The sequence below is a fragment of the Harmonia axyridis genome, chromosome 5 (assembly GCF_914767665.1).
Source record: "Harmonia axyridis chromosome 5, icHarAxyr1.1, whole genome shotgun sequence".
Classification (NCBI taxonomy): Eukaryota; Metazoa; Arthropoda; class Insecta; order Coleoptera; family Coccinellidae; genus Harmonia; species Harmonia axyridis.
This window is the reverse complement of record NC_059505.1, coordinates 13,884,217-13,903,628: the sequence shown is the minus strand read 5'-3', so window position 1 is coordinate 13,903,628 and position 19,412 is coordinate 13,884,217. Positions and strand designations below refer to the sequence as shown.

The 19,412-nt window shown below is 32.2% G+C and overlaps 1 protein-coding gene across 1 annotated transcript; it reads left to right on the top strand.

Moving 5' to 3' along the window:
• The first annotated feature begins 1,398 nt into the window (after window positions 1–1,398).
• LOC123680259 lies at window positions 1,399–16,688 on the top strand. Its single transcript, XM_045618060.1, is given in 13 exon segments — window positions 1,399–1,679; window positions 1,735–2,456; window positions 3,558–3,935; window positions 5,193–8,017; window positions 8,594–9,651; window positions 10,951–11,172; window positions 11,567–11,773; window positions 11,776–11,918; window positions 12,024–12,317; window positions 12,367–12,885; window positions 13,057–13,248; window positions 15,664–15,682; window positions 15,685–16,688. Coding segments are annotated over 13 exon segments (6,948 nt in total). The 5' UTR covers window positions 1,399–1,534; the 3' UTR covers window positions 15,909–16,688.
• Window positions 16,689–19,412: the final 2,724 nt, after the last annotated feature.

Genomic DNA, 19,412 nt, shown 5'->3' with positions numbered 1-19,412 from the left:
ACTGATTTGAAATTTTAAAAAATTCTAGGGAAGTAAGAAATATAAAACAAATTCTTTAGGTCATGAAAACTAAGAGTAACGAGATAGTTGCAACTGGAACATATCTTTTTTTAAATTTGCAGTATAGAATTACTTCTTCTGTTGATATCTTCATTTTTCTTGAAATCTGCTGTAGATCCTAGAGCTCTAACTAACGATTGGAGTAAAGGGAAAGAGGAACAAGGGAGATAAAAACAATAACCAAATTTATTCAATTTATTTCAACTCAACTTTGCGAATACGTCACTATTTACTTCTTTCCAATAAAGGCATTTCCGTATATTTCTGAAATCATTAAACGTTAAATATTTATATTTCAAGGCCCATTTGCACGGTGATAGTAACTATCGTGTCAGCACTCTCGCTCTAAATATCAAGTAGTTTACATGGTGACAGTTGCCGCAATAGTTATTATCACTATCATGATAGTACTATCACTGTGGAAATGAGCCTTTATTGTACGATGAGTTATAAGAGTTGTGGTCCATAGTTTCAACTTTTGTTTATTATCTATTTGAACATTATGATTCGTGATTAATGGCTTAAATGTCGAAAGCAGAAAAAACCAATTTATCATGAGTATATTTTTTCTTTAATGAACAAGATATTATCTCTCAGGCGAGATCTAATTTGCACAAAAATGTTGACCCAAACTGAAGTTACAGACATTTCAATCAGTCAGATTTCTCCCTTTCCCCTACCCTTATTTGATGTCGTAAAATCGAAAATGACAATTCAAAAAGATAGAGAATTTTCCAAGGATTACAGTGATGATATTTTTTCTTCAACTTGATATAAAACATTTTCGAGTAAAATTCATTTTTCTACTCGACGATAGCTACTACGTCCCCTAGCGGTAGAGGTATGAACTTTAAAACAATTTCCCGGGTTTTTTTTAACACTTTAGTGATAAAAATTTTTACCGCAAGTCTCTACGATGAGTGGATCCTAAGATATAGCCGCTTATTTGCCTACCCTGTACAACCAGTTGTATTCATAAATTTCAATGAACTCACTTCCTATTATTTGGAGTTGCTTCTAAATACCGGAAATATTCAGTTAAATTGAAAAAACTATTGTCATTGTTCATTATATTTTTTTCTGAATATCATAACATTCATAACTAATCACAAAATCTTTTTGTTTACTACAATGATCTGCCCTACACTTGAAAATGACTACTACAGGGGGCGCAGCGTCTAGAGCTGCAAGCATAGATAAACTATAGTTTGTCTTTGGCATAAAAATAATAAAACCAGTTCAATGGTTTTTGGCTGCAAGGTAGTTCAAAGTATACATTAGTGCTCTGTGGTTCGAAGCTTAGAATAATATATATTATTCTATGTTTTAGGTTAAAAACAAAGCAAATTTTGTAGTTATAACCTCTTTTTCAATCACATTGAAATTTGAATTTATTCTCATAACAACATTTGTAATTCATAATTCACGTTGTATTAGATGAGTGTATGGGCAAAGTGGATCAAATAATTATACGATGGATACAACGGGTGAAGTGATTCCAGAAGTGAAAAATAAAAAACATAAAAATTCCGATCCTCCACCGGTCTGTGAAAAAAAATCCAAGAAATTTTGTGCGAAAGAATTTGGAAAGCAGTTAAAAAGCAATGAAAAATCAAGAGGTAAGAGCATACCGCATAACATTAGAAATTTTGATTGCTTCATCATAAATTTTAGCATTACAGGATTTCCTGAAGAATATAAAAGAAAACGAAACTCAAGATGTTGCTCTTGAATACCTAGAATCTGATGGAAGTTTACAAGAACTAATAAAATGTTTGGAAGAAGATTCAACATTGTCACCTGTTTTAGTATTGGAAATAGTCAATTATTTATTGTTGAAAATCATAAAATGTGGATTGAAATGTACAGATGCCGCTTTTCAATCCTGTCGATACTTCCTGCAAAATTTTACCTTAGTTATCGAAAAAATGTTAGGGCTGTCCTCTGCTGCATTAGAACGTACTGTGACATTGAAATTCTTCACAACAATGGCTACTTATTCTTCTCATCTATCAAAGGATATCTTAACATCTATAAATTTCAATCTGACTCGCATTGAATTACTCAGTAAAAGTAGAATAGAAAACAGAACTGTACGAAAACATTTTGTGAATTTTTTGACAGCTGTGTTAATTGATATTGAATATCCAGTATTATCTCTTTTGTTAAGTAAAAAAGGCTTGCTTACCAGCATAATACCTGGACTTATCTACGATGATGTTGATACTGTGTGTTCTATATTAACAACAATGAAAAGTAATATTTTGGAAAATCCATTAGTATCGAAAACTGATAAGATGAAGACTTTCAATACAATTGTAGTGAAGAATATTGTTAATCTTTACAATTGGAAAGGACCTAATAATTTGAAAGCCCAAAAAGGTCATGGTATAAAGGTAAGTTGAATTATTTCTTCCTATATCTTATCAATAATTCTTATATAGCAAAAATATTGCATAAGCTATGAGTTTCTGGGAGGCCTTACACAGGCTAAAGAGAGTTATTTTAAGTGCTATTCTCACTTATAGAATCAAGAAACTGATTTTGCTTTTTGATATTTGTATACTCTAGCGTTGTATTGTTCATTATAGAACTTTCAAAAAATATTGTTTGGCATAGGCACATCCTGTTTTGAACAAAGTTTTCAATACTTGTTCCTAAATCCATATACAGTAGAACCCTGATCATTCAGCTGAATGGAGAGCATATGGCTTACAGATTGACCTACAGGGATAATCAAAATCTGTGAAAAAACGCATATCAAGTGTGATAATTAGAGGAAATTCATGGGTAACAAAAGCAATTGGACATGAATAACATATCAATATACATTTGAGATCCCTTATAACATGGTCAATGGAAATAGTATATTGTGCAACAAGTGGGGAAAGTCCAACTTTTCTCGCGAGTGTGGAAGTTTGTGGCACGAGCCTGAAAGGCGAGTGTCGCAAACACACGAGCGAGAAAAGGACTTTCTCCACATGTTGCACACTATACTTTTCCTACAACTGCACAAATTTCAATAATTCAAGTAATGGACATGATTCAAATCAAAATGACCTTCGTTGACAGTATGTGCTAATTTATTGCGTTTCCATAGAAACGACTCAAAAACCCAATTTCATTGGTCTACCAAGGGAGGTGTGGGCAAAGTGTCGTGGGGAATAATATTTCCCACAGTATGCACAATATATAGTTTTGCAATTGAGTAAACTATGCAGAATACGCTACTTTTCATAGCAGTTGTAGGAAAAAATTAATTGATCGTCATCTGTGAGCACTTGTTTCAAAAATTTTGTATAGAGTTTTTTTATTATAAAAATGGTCGCTCTTTTCTCAGCCTCTGTTATTACAGGTCAATCAGAGAATGGAGAATCATGGTTCTTCTGTAAATAATTCAATTTCACTCTTACCTATTATTACTAATTTTCACTTTATTCATTTAAAATATTGCAGAGTTTTGTATTCTATTTTGACCAATAAATATTGTTTTCCAGGTTGATGAAGTACAAAAAGCTCAAGTTAGTCAATGTGTTCATGAGTTTTTACTAACTCTCTGTACTTCACATAAATATGGAGTGATATTTAGAGACCCTCTTGTTGGAATGGGGAAGAAAACACAAAACTCTTTAATATATACAGTAGTCGACAGTATGGATTCAGCTTGGGAGCATTCTTATGCCTCTGAACTGCTTATAAAAATTTGTTCTGTTTGCCCTGATATAACTAAGCACATTTGGAACAACATCAAAGTAGCACTGGAGCCAAGGTTTTCACCTAAATGGTTGAAAGTTGTGGATTTTATGAAACGATTGTTGGAGGAGCTGAAACCATCATGCTTAGAACCATTCATAAAAAATCTGAATTCTCAACAGGTAGGTGTCAGTAAATTTTCTAAACTGAAGAATACTATTTTGAATACTCTCGTTACATAACATCTCAATTATTATTCTATTGTTATGTTTTGGCTTTTTAGTTCCATAATAAACCTCGGAATCATTCTAGGAAAAAAATTTGAATATATATTCATATATAACAGGGTGAGTCAATAGTGTTCAAGCAGTTGAAAACTCTCATAAATTTTGGGCTAGAAAATGATTCAAATTTTGACGGAATCGAAAGTATTCAGAGTATAAGCTTAAATTATTTTGACTCTACAGGCGGGTTTGAAAATGGCGAAACACGATACCACCCTGTTTTTTGAATGAGAATGCTCAATTTTTATATCATAATCATCTCCAAGAAATTCTGATTTCGATATACCCCACCACTTGTCATAATTTATCTGTGGTACATTTTGACCTAGGCCACTTTTTCAAAAATTTCATTGCTAAAATAGTTCAAACTAGAGATCATATCTTGAAAACCGTTCAATATGATTTTATGATTTATTTTTTATTGGATTCACAAAAAGTTTACACATCTTCTGCAAATTGACAGATCACTCTACAAGTAGCCCAAAGATTTTTAGAAAATGATCTTGAAAAAATTTCAATAAGTCCGTTTTTTCAATTGGCATCTCCTGAATATTTTTTATGTGTCGCATACCATAGTGGGTAGTCTTCATTTTTTATTGAGACATATTGTGTCTTAAGTGAATAGTTTTGAAAATGCTTCACATTTCATATTTTGTACAGAGGCTGGCAGTATATTTTCCACGCATATAGTTTCAAAGGGATAAGATTACTTAATACCTACAAAAAATATCAATTGAAGATAGTCCAAATCAGTGAAATCATCAATCATTCATTTTGACAAAATGAAATGAAGACCATGTGAAAAAACTGAAATATAGCCTGCATTTCCTTGAGCAGTTCGTAATGACTGCATATTTTCAACTGAAAAAGTTTCATCAATATTTATCTCTCATATGATTTGGCCATTTCAACTCCTCAAGAGAATTGAGACTATGTTTTTGTTTTTTCTAGTGGTCTTCATGTTATTTTGTCAAAATGAATGTTTCTAAATATTTTGATGATTTCACTGATTTGGCTTATTATTATTATTAGTTTAATTGATATTTTTAGTAGGTATCAAGTAGAGTCAGGTAATCTTATCCCTTTGAAACTGTATTTATGAAAAATATTTAAAATTGTGGCATTATTTTTTATAAATTTATTCATATTTTTCAGATTGGTCCAGTAATCACAGTACTTGTTTCACCACTTCCAATATTGAAGGTAATTTTTCCCGAGAATTGCACTTATGATTCACAGTTTGTGAGGCAACAAATTTTTGCATTAGTATCAGTCATACTGAAATCAATAGATAATTACTTTGCAGCATGTGAAAGATGGTTAGATAATGAACAATTCACTAAAGTTAAAAGTTATCTGAGAAATTATATTGAACGAAATTTCCCAATGGGTGCAGTTCTACTTGAAAATTGGAACATTGAAACCAAAAAAGAAGAAGATAAAGAATTCAATTCTTTACAATATCTATCTTTAGTATTTGATATTTTCGAATATTACATCAAATTGTCTCCAGATTTATTGAGTTCTTTATGCTTTTCAAATGATGAATTGAAGACATTACTTGAAATTACAATGTCATTATGTAATGCTGATAATGGAGGAAACGAAAAACTTAATATTCAAATAATCGACATATTTCTTACCATAAACCCTTCATTATTCTCTTTAGAATCAGATTCTTTCAATTTTTTTTTATCTTTTTTGTTGCAAATCTGTTACAAAAATGCGGGAGTTACCGACTTCAAAGGTATTTCTGTTTTGAAAAAGCTTTTAAAAAGTGCGAAAATATTATTTGATTATGCATCAGATAGAGAATTGGATGTATGGATCAATGGCATATTTAGTCTCAAGTCTTACAAACCTGTTGTATCTGATTTTATAACAGCCTCCCTTAAACTTGCCGACCTTAAAGACATAGAATATTTGAAAATTATTTCGCAATATCAGGAATCTGTCAATGATGATGATATTCCAGTTTCTAGTATAAGTCCTATGGTTTTAGGTGTTTTGGAATATTTAAGTACAGTAGATCCTGAAAAAAGTCAACTTTCTTATGTGAACTTTGTCATTCCAAATTTGATATTTCTACAATGTGATTCTAGAGTTCTTTCTCAAATTTTGAAAAATAACCAATCATTGAAAAGCCCTCTACTTGATTATGTGAATTCGATATTATCACAGGAAGAAATATCATTTGAAATTCCGAAATTTTTGAAAATATTTGGTAAAAATGATATCTTTAATAGTTTCAATTTGTCGCTACTGGAAAATACCCTTGAACAATTTTTGAATGAAAATGAACAAATATCATACCCTAATTTAGATTTAGATTTATTGCAAATGGGAATCTTTTATTTTTCAAAACTATTGGTTTCTGATGGTTCTAAAAAGGTGAACTATTCTAAAAATCTGATACAGTATATAAATTTCCTTTTAGATAAAAGACTCTTGAATCCTAGTATAATCTTTAATAATTTTTCATTTATACAACATTTTTCCATTCTGGAAGTAAGCAGTGAAGGAGAATTGAACTGTTGTACAAAATTCATATTGGATTTTATTCAATGCTATGCAAAAAAGTATGATTATCCAAACATTCATATGCAATTTTTTAATGCAAAACTCCGGAAAATGATCTTTAAAATCCTTAAAAATCCCAAAAAATTTGTTGATTTCAATATCCTTAACGTAATTAATTCTTTCCAAATGGATTCTGTAGACTATTTGAGTATTCTAAATAAAATTTCAGATTGCATCAGTAACAATATTGAAAAATGCAAATTCAAAATATTCTATTCAATTTTGGTGCATACCATGGAAAAATATTGTCTGACAAATAGAGAGCAACTTCAAGTTTTGCCAAAAGATATTTTAGAAAATTTGCTCAATTTCTATATGTGTTTGAATAATGAAGGAGAAATAAAACCCTTTGAATTATCGAAACATTTTCTAATCTATTTCTCCATATTCCCTGAAAATGTGTCATATATTGATGCGAGTGTTGTGAATTCTATTTTGGGTTTGAAGGAATATCAAAAACCAAATACAGACTTGATGGTATATATATTGAAAATCAGGTTTGATTTATTTCCATGTTTGGATGAAAAATTGGATGACTTACTCTTTGTGAAGGGATTATTTTATCCAATTTTGGAGTTATTAAATGAAAAATATTTAAACGCTGATATGGATAGAAAAAAATGGTTTGAAGAATTTTTTGTCAAAATCTATGATAGATATGAAGACGTTTTACATAAAACTTTGAAAAAACCCCAAAAAGCTAGTCAACATCTCGATGAAAACTATAAAGGTGTTTGTCTTTTGATTAATCTCCATTTCAAAAAAGAAAAGTTCAATGAGTATATTTCTAAAGTCTTGAAATTTGAAGTTACCAAAATATTTCATGTTCAACTTCTGAACACCATATTTAGAAAATTTCTTGAAACAGAAATAGATGTTGCTGCTGTGACAAATACAATTTTAACGTTCGCTCATTTACTTCTTAATATTTTGAAGAAGATTTCAAAGAACGAAGAGCATACAGACGAAACGCTTGCCATTATTTCAGATTGCTTTATAGCTTATCTGAATGAGCTTACTAAGAACCAAGAAAAATATGATTTCAAAACATTACAGAATAATGAATCCTTCAAAGTGTTGTTGAAATTCTCTCTGAAATATGGTGTAAGTGATTATGAAATACTTTTACAATTACTGCAAAGTTTTATATCATTGATTGGCGAACATTTTGACGAAGTTCAGATTCAATTACTTATGGATATGTTGACTTCACATTCTGCATTCTTAGATGTTCTTCTAAGTGATAATCATAAGTGCAAAAAGGGAGTTTTATCTTTAATGACAATCATGTGTGAAAACTGGCCTAAACTAATGTCAAGGAGCCATATTCCAAAATTACTATCTTCTTATAGGGCTACTATGACGGATATTGACAGAATGATATTGAAATTAATTAAGATGTGAGTATAGCATTTTTCAATTATTATATATATAATCAAACTGCCTATTTTTAATTACATAATTTGAAACCATTGAGAGTATTGCATTTGAGTTTTCATTTAAAGTAATGGAAAATAGGAGTATCATGATAAAAATATACTTTTTTTGGAAATTTTCATAGTCTAGATTAGGTAATATGTATGTATGTATGTAGGCATTTTTGTTCATATTCATTTCTGATTCCGAATAAACAACAGTGTTGTTAGTGAAGCCTCAACTAGTAATTTCAAATTAAATGCTATCTAGCTTTTTATATAAATTAGAAGAAATTTGCAATTCGAACAATCTAAATAATTAATTTCATATTGGTATGCCAGATTTGCTACTAAAATCTGTTTTATGTTTAATTTTTTGAAATGATGTATATAAAGAGTCCACAATGAACTCTAAATTATACTTTGAAACTGTCTAGACGTAGTAGTCAAGTTGCCTTCATAAAGACAAGGGTGTGTAAGATTCCTATCAACGAATGACGTGAAAATAATTGAAATTTTTGCAGAAGCTTTTCTCACTAAATATATTCTGTGATTTTTCAGGTATGAATCTGTACGTGACGAAGTGTCTTTCCAAGACTTCAGACCTTACTTGTGGGGAAATGCGGGAGCTATCCACTATTCTGTTAGAATTGATATTGGAAAAACACTTTTGAAACAACCTAAAGTTAAAGATGTACTCAACCTTCTAGAAGAAAATATGGTCCTCTCCACCATAAAAAATTATCATTTATTTAGAAATGGTAATAGCTTAGAGCCATTAGATGCAAATACAATTTATGACTTGGAATTCTTCCTGCCACTATTTGTCCATATACTTTCTCCGGAAAATGTGGTGCAGACCTACCAATTTGTCAGGAGTGGAGCTTTATCATTAACAATGTTAGGGTTCAGTTGTTCAGAAAACTACATGAAAGCTGCCTCATGTGGCGTGCTATCAAGATTTTATTTTCATTTGGAAGGTAGACAAAATGGAAAAGAAAATTCATTATACATGAAACTCGTAACAGGTGTTTGTGAATGGTTAGCAGAGTCAGAAAGTCCAATGAATAATTTTGCATCAATATTTTATGCAAGAACAGCCTTGATATTGTCCAAACCAACACATATAATGTTACCCCACTTGTCACAATATCTCTTTATCAAGAAAAAGTTAGATTTTTCTACAATACCTGAATTATATACATACCTACAGAGCTCCCATGTTGATCATAAAGAACAACGGCAATTTTTATTTGAAATACTCAAAGATGGTCTAATTTGTGAAAATGATTATAAGGTTTTCTTCAAATCTATGAGTTTGAAGCTATTAACAGACTTATTCTCCTCTACTGATCGAGACACCAAACTGCTCATTCTAGAAATATTAATTGCTGTTTGTAGATCGGAATTTGGTGTCAAATTGATGTGTACACATTTAAGTGTGATTCAGTTCTTAGTTTTGGATATAGAGGAGAATTCAATTTCCAAAGAATCCTATCATGTTATAATAGTAAAGATGAAAGAATTGCTCAATAGAATATCTTTTCATATGGGTAATCTCAATGAATATGATAAGTTATTATTGAAAAGAACTTGTGAGAAATTAGAATTAAGTATTATAAAATAATTGTTATCATGTGAAAATTTTGTTATGATCTATATTATTAAGAACAAAAATAAATTGTATATATGCCTATATATATGTTTTAAGTACTGTAGTTTTTTTTGAAGATTCCTGATACGTATAATATTTTTAATTCAGGCTGATGACAGGTTCATTAATTCTAAAAATAAACTTTTGGAATCTTTGTTTAATGAATCAATCATGTTGAGATGAAATGTATTCAGGCATTATAATTCTAGATTTGTTTCATCAATTCCAGATTCCAACCAAAAAAATTTGAATGTTTTGCCCTCTTTCTTTTTTCTTTCCTCTATTATAAAGCAACATTAGACATTGTATCATGTGCTGTATTAAAATGTCATTTTTTGCTAGTAATAATTTTGAGGAATAATGCAAATAACTTAATTGCATCAAAGTTTGGTAATTTATATTCATTGTAAAGAAACGTTCGTCAAACTAGAAGAATTGTCAATTGACAAATAATGTAAAATTCTGAGAGGCCAATAATCAAACCATCAACTGGACCAGTGCAATTCTGAAATATGACTTCAGCTAATTTCAAAATTTGATTGGACCGAAACGCAGTAAAATTCTGAGCAAATGTGAACCGTCTTTACGTCCTTTCTATTATGAAATGCTTCTCTTCCGATCAGCATGTCAAGAAGATAATTGCGTTAGAATCCGGAACAGCACTCTCGTTAAAATGGAAGATAAATTGATTACATCATTTTTCCAGATACAAAATTGCCCCTGCAAAACTAGGTTAATTATTCCTCAAGTCTCTACACCCGACGAAAAAATATCAAAGTGAAATCCTAATTTTAATTTCTGCTCCAATTTGGTATTCTCTGCTACAGCGTTAATTGAATTAGCTTGGCAAAAAAAGTAATGGGATACGAAGTTGCCAGCAAACTTGAAAGAAATTATTACACCTTTTTCTCTCTAAGAATAGGTTTTGAGTTTATTGAATTATCTTTGGGCATAGGAAACATAACAGCGTGAGGCGAAACCCCAAATGTCCAAGTTCTGTTTCTTAGTATGTTACACTAAGGGGATACCAGTGAATAAAATATTTGAGGAATTTCCTCAGGACTTATCCAAAGTTATCATAAAAAGTATCAGTTGACCAAGGTCAAGAATCCGCCTCATATCAACTTAAGATTGATATCATTGAAACTAGAAATATTGATTCAAATTGTGGACAGTTCAAAGGTAATCAAACTGAAAATTGAACTGAATTTACTAGCAAAAATGGTAAATATTTCTCTTAACAGTGTTTTTTTTTTTTTTGTAGAGGGACCATTTCAATCAGACGCTCTTCTCGTACCAGAAAACTGTCTTTTCGATCACATCCACAACCAGAGCAACTGCTGGACATTTGGCAGGTGGAACGCCACTGCTGGAAGTGCTTGTCAAGAAAGGGGTCTTCAGTTGAGATCCTTCGCCATGTTACTTCCTTGTGGCATTTCGCTATTCAGCGGTGCTGAATTTGTCTGTTGTCCGAAACACTTTGTTGGTGAGTAATTTTGTTTTTACTTCGAGATAACACCAGTGTGAGAACAGCCGAATTTGACCCTGAATCATTCATACGCCACTGTTCAATTGAGCAGATATTAAAGTTTCGAAGAAATCCTCTCAGGTGATCCATCCTTGGCAGCTTCAGCCTGAATATTTGGTTCACTCTTCCCCTCAAAACTCTTTCTTATTGTTAAACAAGAATCTTATTTCTCGCTTTGACCTGTTAACATTCTAATAGCGAAATGAGCCTAGATGAATTTCACATAAAATTCGAAAAATCGAGGAATACGTAAAGCAACTCCCCTTCTTCTAAAGTTATTGACTCGCCACTGTGAACATCGAAGTATTACTAAGTATGTCCCCCATATTAACCTATATGTTATTCCCCCTAGATAACACGAAGAGTAAAGACACAGTAAACCTCTCGATCCTCAAAAAGGAATCAGATATCCTAGACATCAACAATGATGAAGATGACGAGATTGATGAAGAAGATAAAGATGATATAAATGACTTGGCGGATGATACAGACTTATCAGAAGCCACGAACTTGCAAGATGATGAGGAAGACGATGAATTCGACGAGTACGATGACAGTGACTGTCAAGCACAACGGCCAAATCGAAATCTACAACATCTACCAGCACTTCCACCACGACCACTACCACTCCTGTGTCTGCGCCTGGCCCGTACTTCACACACTTCGATCCTAGAAATGAACACCAAAGCTACAAGGAAGCCGAGGTATGTATTTTTGAAGCTTGATCCGTTGAATTCTTGTTTTCTGCTTTTCATATTTTAGAAGCATCTAATGTTTGAATGGAATATGTAGATGGTAATATTTTACAGAAGCGACTTGAAGAAACCCATCGTGAAAAGGTCACCAAGGTGATGAAGGACTGGTCAGACTTGGAGGAACGCTACCAAGAGATGCGCCAAGGTGATCCTCGAGGAGCCGAAGACTTCCAGCAGCGAATGACAAGGAGGTTCCAGCAAACTGTTCAAGCGCTGGAGGAAGAAGGGGACGCTGAAAAACATCAACTTGCTGCCATGCACCAACAGAGGGTGGTAGCTCACATCAACCAGAGGAAAAAAGAAGCCATGACATGCTATACCCAAGCTCTCAATGAAGTTCCTCCAAACGTAAGTGTGTAAATAAGTTACTTCTTATATTTTCATTCTAACTTTTCAGACCCATCGAGTACAAAAATGTCTACAGAAAGTCCTACGTGCACTGCATAAAGACAGGGCTCATGCTATAACACATTACCGTCATCTGCTCTCCAGCAGTATCGAAGCTGCCACTAGAGAACAACCAAGAACGTTAGAGCGTCTTTTGGACATCGATAGAACAGTCAACCAAAGCATGCAGATGCTCAGACGCTACCCTGCTTTGGCAGCCAAAAGAGAGCAACTGATGGACGCCTACATCCAAGCTCTACGATCCAAAGATGAAACTCCAGGTTCTTTTCTAGCTATGACCACTGAAGCTGAACAAGCCATCTTGAACAAATACAAATATGATGTGGCCACCAAACAAGCCGAAAAGGAAAGGCAAAAAATACAAGAAAAGGAGAGGAAAGAACAGAGGAAAAAGGAACGAATGGATCTCAAGGAAGAGAAGAAACGTGTGGAGAGAGTTTTGGGTAAGAAGATAAGCAACTTCGATGATGAGGATATGGAGGATGAATCCTTGCCAGAAGAGAACAAGGTAAGGCTTGAAACGGGTTTTCTTATAGGAATGATGCGATTTAAAACTGTTATAATCGCAACTCTGTGTATTATTTTTGATGTTTCTTATGTCATTTATGTTCAATAGGTTATGATATTTAATTATATAAAATTGAATAAAGATACAATATGCATAACAACATTATTTCAGTATTCTACATCAACCCAGAATGTTCTCAATAGTACCGTGGATTTAATAAGCAATGATGTCAGTACCAAACATAGACAAGTTGATGATTCTGCTGTCCAACAAGCTGTTGAAGATGTCGCTGCTGTAGCTCACAGGCAGGAGACAATAAGAATTTCTCATTCCATGACTCACCAAATGAGTCATGATGAGCCTGTAAGTATTGATAAAACATAATATCCCTAATTCTGTGGCGAATACGTTCATATCTCAGTTTTACAAAGATATTTTGGTTATATTTCATTATTATACAGGGTGGGGTGATTCACCGGGATGGCCTATTAAACGTTTATGGAAAATTGATCATAATTGGGGTTTGAGACAATGGTCTTTTTCCCTAAAATATTTTCAGATCTCTGCAACTTCCGGTTATACCGGAAACAGACTATTACTTCCTCATTTCAAGTGACACACCCAGTATATTATTGCATTATTAGATAGCTTTTTTGACGACAATTTCGACAATATGCCATACCTTCGGTAAAAACTCAACGGTTTATGAGTTAATGGGATTCTTATAAAAAAATGGTGGCGATGAGGACCCACACTTTTTTGAATATTTCAACAGAAAAAGCTGCTTTCGAAAAAAAAATTCTCTTTCGATTCTGCAAATAAGTAGTATTATAAAACTGTTTGCAGTTTGGACCCAAAATATACAATTATATGTTTATAAGAAGATCATGAACTTGGACAAGTTAAATTGATCAAAACTCTAAATTTTCAAACTAGAACCTATATTTTTTATTATTTCAGTCGATTCTACGAACAAAAATAGTGAGTTTTACTGAAATGTAAAACATAGTTATCAAAATATTGAATTTTAATTCTTCTGTGTTTTCCGAAAGTCACAGACAACTCCACACAGTGAGGAATTGCTGTTTTTCCTCATTTAAGGTTCTTCCTCGATAACACTTAAAGTATTCATTTTAGGTATAGGGTTTGCTTAAGTAACCTGCACTATTTTTGTACGTAGAATCGACTAAAATAATAAAAAATATAGGTTCTAATTTGAAAATCTTGAGTTTTGATGAATTTGTTTTTTCCAAGTTAATGTTCTTCTTATGAACACCTGTACATTTTTGGTCCAAACAGCAACAGTCTTATAATATACGTATTTGCAGATTGAAAAAGAAAAAAAATTTTTCGAAAAAAGCTTTTTCTGCCGAAAAATTAAAAGAAAATGCGAGTCCTCATCGCTACCATTTTTTCATAAGAATCCCATTACTTATGAACCGTTGATTTTTTAGTCAAGATATGCCATATTTCCGAAATTGTCATCAAAAAAGATTTCTAATGATGCAATAATATACTGGGTGTGCCATTCGAAATGAGGAAGTAGTAGTCTGTTTCCGGTATAACCGGAAGATATAGAGATCTGAAAATATTTAAGGGAGAAAGATCATTGTCTTTAACCTCAATATGCAAATTTTCAGCTCAAAATTATGATTAGTTTTCCATAAACGTCTAAAAGGCCATCCCGCTGAATCACCCTATATGTTGGTACTCGAAACATTCCCATTATTGATTTATCTATCATCTGTCAAATTTGTGATACAGAAAACATTTCTGCCAACCAATATTCTTCAATGCAAAAATCACTAAACGATATTTAAGGGAATATTCCAATAAAAATTCAGTGAATTAGAGAAATAACTATTATTCTTCAGTTATTGATGAAGAATTGTTTCTTCATTATTACTTCCTCATCCATGTCTTCGATTTGTGCCTCAGAAATCTTAGCTCAAATATTAACTTAGGCTTATGGCCAGTTGCACCATTTGCCTAAACATTGATTAAAAATTTAAACATTAATTACTTCCTGATTTTTTTTGAGAAATCAGAGAGTAATCAATGTTTAAATTTTTAATCAATTTTTGCAAATGGTGCAACTCGGAGAAATAACTATTATTCGTCAATTATTGATAAAGAATTGTTTTTTCATTATTACTTCCTCATCCATGTCTTAGATTTGTGCCTCAGAAATCTTAGCTCAAATATTAACTTGGGCTTATGACCAGTTGCACCATTTGCCTTAACATTGATTAAAAATTTAAACATTGATTACTTCCTGATTTTTCTCAAGAAATCAGAGAGTACTCAATGTTTAAATTTTTAATCAATATGTAGGCAAATGGTGCAACTTAGAGAAATAACTATTCGTCAATTATTGATGAAGAATTGTTTCTTCATTCTAAGTTCCTCATCCATGACTTAGATTTGTGCCTCAGAAATCTTAGCTCAAATATTAACTTAGGCTTATGACCAGTTGCACCATTTTCCTAAACATTGATTAAAAATTTAAACATTGATTACTTCCTGATTTTTCTTAAGAAATTAGGAGTAATCAATGTTTAAATTTTTAATCAATGTTATTAATGATTAAAAATTTAACATTAATTAATAATCAATGTTATTAATGATTAAAAATTTAAACATTGATTACTTCCTGATTTTTCTTAAGAAATCAGAGAGTAATCAATGTTTAAATTTTCAATCAATGTTTAGGCAAATGATGCAACTGGCCTTTAGAATTTCCTTCAGATGAAAACTCTGTTTTTTGTCCATTTCCAGACATTCTCCGTTCGTAGAGAAGTGTACAACATGCCAAAAGTATAGCTTTCACTCTGGTATTTGCTGGAACAGCTCTGTTCGCTGTTGGTTTCCTGATTGTGAAAAGACGCTCTAACAGTTCACCGAAAAGCCAGGGTTTTATCGAGGTAGATCAAGCTGCCACACCGGAAGAAAGACACGTGGCAAACATGCAAGTCAACGGTTATGAGAACCCTACCTATAAATACTTCGAAGTAAAAGAGTAATAAAGATACAGAAAACCATTCCTTAATTTCGACTTAGCGGCATGAGCCTTCGTTTTATTTCGAGCAATATTTTGAAATGTAAAGTTCTCTTATTTATGTTGATATGATTCAATGTTAACTGGGGTATTCGCGATATCCTATCTTGATATTAATTTCGATAATAAGTGTGATAACTGTTAGGGAGCAGTGTTAGTATTTTGTATCAATTTACTTAAGTGATATCGGATACTCCAAGGATTCACACTGTACTTAATTTTTCGGTCATATGGAAGATTAGCTTGACGCCATTTATCTACAAAATATCTAGAACGTTTGAAGCCAGGTGCCATTTGTGGTTTAGAAATAGCGTGTTCTGTGTGAATAGAATACAGCTATCAAAAACATATTCATAGGTAGATGTATGATACCCTCCAATATTCTTTCAGACTTAGATAAAAACAAAAAAATGCATGTTCAAAACCACCTGCTTTTTGTACAAAGACTTTTTACTTTTGTTATCTATTTGTAAGGCTTATTAGAATTGACATTATGTCCCTTTCACAGATTTTTCGAGTGTGACTCACATTTTTTACAATAATTGGATGGAACCAGATTTAGCATTCAGTTCAATTAAAATGATTTTGAATAATCTAGGGGATGGTTGGCTAAGTTCGTCAGGTATACAGGGTGGGCAAATTTCGATGTTTTAGCACTACAATTTTTGAACCAGAGGAGATAGACAAAATATGATACCCCGTTCTCGTTCTCTTTTTCTGTGAAACTAACGAGGGTAGAATTCATTTTGGCCACCTTCTTTTGTTTTCGAGTTATCAGCGAAAATAGGAAAAATGTCGATATCGAAAAACATTAATATCTCCGCTAATACTGATGATAGAGCTCTGAAATTAAAACATCATATAGGCAAGAATCCAGTGGCGTGCTCGTCTTTTTTACAGGTTTTTAATTACGAAGCTATGAACCAAAGTTATGTTTTTTCAAATGGGAACACTAAATTTCTGTGCCAATTTTTCCTGATTCCAAAAATATACCACAACGTATGATTTGTATCAATATAAATAATAGAAAATAGTCAAAAACCCTTATTTCATCTAAAAATCTCATTATTTCAATGGTTTCAATTGTTGATGAGCATAGAAAAATTCTCGATATCTGTGAGAATAATAGTCTAATGCATCCATCTCGATCTCTTTCGATTGAAACAGTCTATCATGTGGTACTTTTCGTTATAGCCGAATCCATTTTGAAATAACAATTCATAAAATATATCTACATTCAAATTTTGTAGAAATCATTAAAAAGCATAGAAATAATCAGATTGGCGGAAAGACACAGCTATTATAGGAAACGCAATTTTTCTGTGCTCATCAACAGTTGAAACCATAGAAATTTTGAGATTCTTAGATGAAAAAAGGGGTTTTGACTATTTTCTATTATTTATATTGATACAAATCATACGTTGTGGTATATTTTTGGAATTGGGAAAAATTGAGCTTTCAAAAATTGGCACAGAAATCTAGTGTTCACATTTGAAAAAACATATCTTTGGTTCACAGCTTCGTAATTAAAAATCCTACTGGAAAGACGAGCACGCCACTGGATTCTACGTAAAAAAGTGCCTGTATAATGTTTTAATTTCAGAGCTCTATTATCAGTATTAAAGAAGATTTTTTTCGATATCGCCATTTTTCCAATTTTCGCTGAAAACTCGAAAACAAAAGAAGGTGGCCAAAAATGAATACTACCCTTGTTCGTTTCTTAGAAAAAGAGAACTAGAAAAGGGGTATCAGATTTCGTCTATCTCCTCTTGTTTAAAAGTTGTAGTGCTAAAACATCGAAATTTGCCCACCCTGTACAATATCAAGTACCCGAAATATCTAGCGCAAAAAATGTAGATAAATACTAAATACTACTAGATTGATTGACTGAATCGGTCTGCTAGTTCCATTCAGTATAATGAAAACCGCCCAGAAAGGAATTCCCTTTTTTTTTTTGTTATAATGACAATTGATACTATTAGCTAGGAACCTTCAAATCATTATGTATAGATTGACTGTTTTGAGATGTTTCTTACTTTCACAATTTAAAGATGCAACTAGAATTTGAATTTTTCAATATGTCTCGTCTAATTACTTCTGGGTTACCATAACTTTTAGATCGATGGTAAGCATTTTTAAAACCACATAATGGATCAAATATCCCATTGAAATAATACTTGGAAACAAGGGGGTAGAAAAGGGGGGGGGGGCACTAGGGGTAATTCTATAACATGAGTCCGCAAACGCTTCGTTTTTGAGATACAGAGGTGTCAAAGTTCAAGTTTTCCTCTCAAAGCACCTTCCCTTCACAAGATATTCAACTTGAATTGGCATAGATATTCCAATTTGAAGTTTTCATCATGTGATATCCCAATTTTGAATGCAAATCTACAGTGTGAATAATTCCTGGAAGGGTGCCCGCTTCTTTACTACAGTATTATTTTTTTTGTGAGCCACTGGTAGTTTAGAAAAATTTAAATAGAAACTCTGGTTCAGTACTAGGAACACTTTTTGGTTTGTTGTAGTTTTGTCGTATCTGCAATCGATTCAGAGAAAAAAATGAAACAGCTCTCTATAGTAATTCTCAGGAAAATCCAAATTATTATAAAGATCCAGTTAGATAGCTGTGATAAATAAATTATACTATAATTGATACTGATTTGCCAACTCTGTAGTGAAGATTAATAAAGATTCGATAAACTGGTTAAGCACCACAAAAAAAGTAGGACTACAAGAAACAACCTGTATCTCGAAAACAAAGCGTTTGCGGGCTCATGTTTATGGGCCATTTTATTTTTAAAAATATCCATGGGAGCTCCCATTTTCCTTCGTAACTGCAATTCAGGAACACCCAGTATAAGATAAGAACAATCGAATTGGTAATAAAAAAAAAATTATTTCGAGTAAATTGGTTCAAACCTATTTTTCTCACATTATAAAATCGTAAAATAGAAGGGTAAACAAAAGGCATATTTCAAAATCCTCATGACTACATACCTGTTTATAAGTAGATATCGTATAAGGCAGTTCCTTTGTTTTTTTTTTTTACTTTGAATTAAGGCATCGACTGCTATGGTCATTAGCCTCTGTTAACATTTATTTGAAAACCATCGTCAAGAAATGTGAAAGCGACATATGATATAGCCAGTATTTTCACTAAATAGAAAAAAGTAGGCTTGTATTTTGTGAAAGATACATTTTACTCTAAAGAGGAGCATTTTGCTATTGAGTTCTGAATAAGAAATTATTTGCTTTGAAGTGCAAGATGACAGTGATAATAAAGTAATGAATATAGTTGGAACCTATTTAACTACTGCTTTAGATCGACAAGAATCATCAGGGATCTAAATATCAAACTAAGGTTCGATTGCCTAGTAGAATTTCAACATTCTCACCTACATTTTCGATCTCTGGTCGTTTTAATGATTTCATTGCATCAATCAAATTTGAACTTTCAATACAATTCGGA